Source organism: Lycium barbarum, chromosome 6 (genome assembly GCF_019175385.1).
Source record: "Lycium barbarum isolate Lr01 chromosome 6, ASM1917538v2, whole genome shotgun sequence".
In the NCBI taxonomy this organism is placed as follows: domain Eukaryota; kingdom Viridiplantae; phylum Streptophyta; class Magnoliopsida; order Solanales; family Solanaceae; genus Lycium; species Lycium barbarum.
Genome location: NC_083342.1, coordinates 15,621,674 through 15,624,874, shown reverse-complemented (window position 1 = coordinate 15,624,874; position 3,201 = coordinate 15,621,674). Strand labels below are relative to the sequence as shown.

Below are 3,201 nucleotides of genomic sequence, written 5' to 3'. Positions count from 1 at the left end.
AAGGAGAAAATTTTGTGCCCAAGTCCAATTAAAGTTAAAGGAGAAGTTGTCTCTGTATCTGCTACACCTAATCAAACATTTGGACACGAAAATTAGTTTTGCAATCTTCAACAAATGCACTGGAGAGAGTGGAACAGTTAATACCTAATCCTCGTAATCATTGATCAACTCCTCTTATCCTAATCATCCTTTTTTGCATATATATAGACGCAACCAAATCGTTATGTACATCAACTTTAATTCACTCGACAGAATTATTTCTCAACCATCAAAGCCAAAACATAATCACTCTTCCATCGATTTTTCCCACCAATGGCAACCGCTAATTCCAAACCTTTTCAACTCAAAACCATCTTCACATTCCTTTTCATTCTAGCTCTCACAATCACCTCCGCCACCTCACGTAGAATCCTTGATGAGGAGCCCACCACTCCCACCGTTGCACCAGAAGCACCTGATGCTGACGAGGCCCCAGCTTCAGGGGCAGCTGTAGGTGCCGATGTTGCAACTCCTATTGGTGCGGGAGCTGCAACTCCTGTTGGTGTAGGTGCTGGTATTCCAGCAACTGGTGGTGCAGGTGTTACGGCACATGCAGGTGCTGCAACTCCTGTTGGTGCAGGTACTGGTATTCCAGCATCTGGTGCTACAGATGTTGCAGCACCTGCAACACATGCAGGTGCTGCAACTCCTGTTGGTGCAGGAGTTGCAACTCCTATTGGTGCAGGTGCTGGTATTCCAGCATCTGGTGCAGGAGCTGCAGCTGGTGCAGGTGCCGGCCATGCTGGTGCAGCTGTAGCAGGTGGAGCAGCTGAAAACGATCACATATTTTCATTCTTTTTGCATGATATTCTCGGAGGATCAAACCCTTCAGCTGTAGCTGTAACCGGTGTAGCAACCAACCCTTCACTGAGCGGCCAAGTTCCATTCGCAAAGCCAAATGGCGCGGTTCTAGCAGTGGACAACGGTGTCCCCGTCAACAGCAACAACAACGGAATCATCAGCAACAACAACATCCCTTTTCTCACAGGCCTTAGCGGAACCACTCCTACTGTAATTCAAAACAACGGAAACAACAATATCATCGGTGGAGGTGCCGGATACCCTGCCCTTAACACGGCTCAATTAGGATCAGGAGTCACTTTCCAAAAGCTCATGTTCGGTACAATGACAGTGTTCGACGATGAATTAACAGAAGGTCCTCAGCTTAACTCGGGCTTAGTTGGAAAAGCGCAAGGTTTTTACATATCTAGCTCAGAAGATGGCACTAGCCAAACTATGGCTTTTACAGTGATGTTTCATAGTGGAAGCTATAGTGATAGCCTTAGCTTCTTTGGGGTTCACAGGATTAAGGTATCTGAATCACATCTTGCTATTATGGGTGGCACTGGAAAGTATGTTAATGCTAAGGGACTTGCCACTGTTAAGACTTTTCCAGCTGCAAATCAACAAACAGATGGAGTGGAGACATTGTTGCATGTTACTGTGTATCTTGCTTATTAGCTGTGTGTTGTAATTTATTGCTTGTACTGTTGTGCTTTGTTCACATATGTGTATCAGATGTTTGAAAGTTTGTTGTTTTGAAAATTTATTGAAGTTTATTTAAGCATGAATTTTGTTACCCCTTCTGTTTTATTTTCATGTTTTTTACTTTGACAAAGTTTATAGGACACTTATTCTTCTAATCTTAAACTAAAAATATATGTAATGTACCAAAATATCTTTTCAATTTTATTGATCTTGAACATGTGATGTGGATATTGAAATTAAAGAATTACGAACTAAATATAAAAGATGATAGTATTATTTTTAAAAAGAATAAAAAAGAAAATAAAACACAAATGGAAAATGAAGGAGTATACCGCAATGCGAGATTGGGCTGCATATAACTAATGGGCCAATCATTACCACCAAATTAGTTGTACAGATTCAGAGTCCAATGTCAACAACTTGGCTTACAAAAGTTGATTAAGAGGGTCATTTGCACTTTTGGCCCTGTTTTGTGATGATCTTTAATTTCTATCCTCATGACAAACGATTTTTTCGCGAGCATAAGTTTATATTTTTATTCTATGATATCTCACAAGTTATGCCGAATCCCTTAAAGAACTTACGTCCCGCTAGGCATAAGTTCGATTTTGAAGAACAAAAATTAAAGACAAACCGTACAATTTCTTAATGGCTATCCGGGATCTATTCACAAATCTAGAGTGGACCTGAAAAACAACAGGCAGATGAAAGTCTAAATGCTCATATCATATAGTACATGGTTTATTTGAAGGGAATTTTTTATAAATACGTATCCAATAAGAGTAATTAACATACATTACAATCGTTTTTATTATATATTTAGAACCAAAAATAAAGTTACATGATCTACCAAAAAAGAACTCTTCTCCCTCAGTGAAAAATTAATAAAACATAGTAAAAGAGGATCCCAAAAATTTAGCACAATTTAAAGAAATTTCACAATTAGAGTCACATAATTTCCAAAAAATTATGTATTGTCTCTTCATCACTCAATTCCAAGCATAATCTTCCTTAATTTTAGAAGCTGACTCATTTTATTGTTGCTAAAATACCATGCAAGTGTTATGTAGATTTTGAGGAAGAGTATAAATAAGATAAAGAAGTTTTCATAATTTCTTTTTGGGAAAAGGGTCAAAAATGCCCTTCCACTTTGGAAAAAGGGCTAAAAATATCCTCCGAACTAATTTTGGGTCAAAAATACCCCTCCCGTCATTAAAGTTTTCAAATATACCCCTGTCTTAACGGAAATTCGCAAAGTACCCCGATTTCATTTTAAACCCGCTCCATTTAAAACCGACCCAACTAAATAAAAAACGCATATGGGTTCCCCGCTCCTGTGCCTAGTGGTTCCAAATGTAGGACTCGGGAACAAGTTGGTCGCATATGCATTTTTTATTTAGTTGGGTCGGTTTTAAATGGAGCGGGTTTAAAAATAAAATCGGGGTATGTTGCGGATTTCCGTTAAGACAGGGGTATATTTGAAAAATTTAATGACAGGTGCGGTATTTTTGACCCAAAATTAGTTCGGAGGATATTTTTAGCCCCTTTTCCAAATTAAAGGGGCATTTTTGACCATTTTCCCTTTATTTTTTTTTATTATATATAAATCGCCAACAAGAATTTGGTTCTTTTTACGAATTTGATATCGATAAATCTGCAAATCTCGAAAATCAT

At 38.3% G+C, this 3,201-nt stretch overlaps 1 protein-coding gene across 1 annotated transcript; it reads left to right on the top strand.

Moving 5' to 3' along the window:
* Nucleotides 1-252: 252 nt before the first annotated feature.
* On the top strand, nt 253-1,500 carry LOC132599594 (dirigent protein 10-like). The gene has a single exon (XM_060312914.1). It carries the CDS (start codon nt 313-315, stop codon nt 1,498-1,500), a length of 1,188 nt encoding a protein of 395 aa, XP_060168897.1. The 5' UTR covers nt 253-312.
* Nucleotides 1,501-3,201: the final 1,701 nt, after the last annotated feature.

Bases quoted from the DNA above. Each gene is read 5' to 3' on its own strand.
- LOC132599594 (XM_060312914.1), top strand. From the start codon at position 313: ATGGCAACCGCTAATTCCAAACCTTTTCAACTCAAAACCATCTTCACA.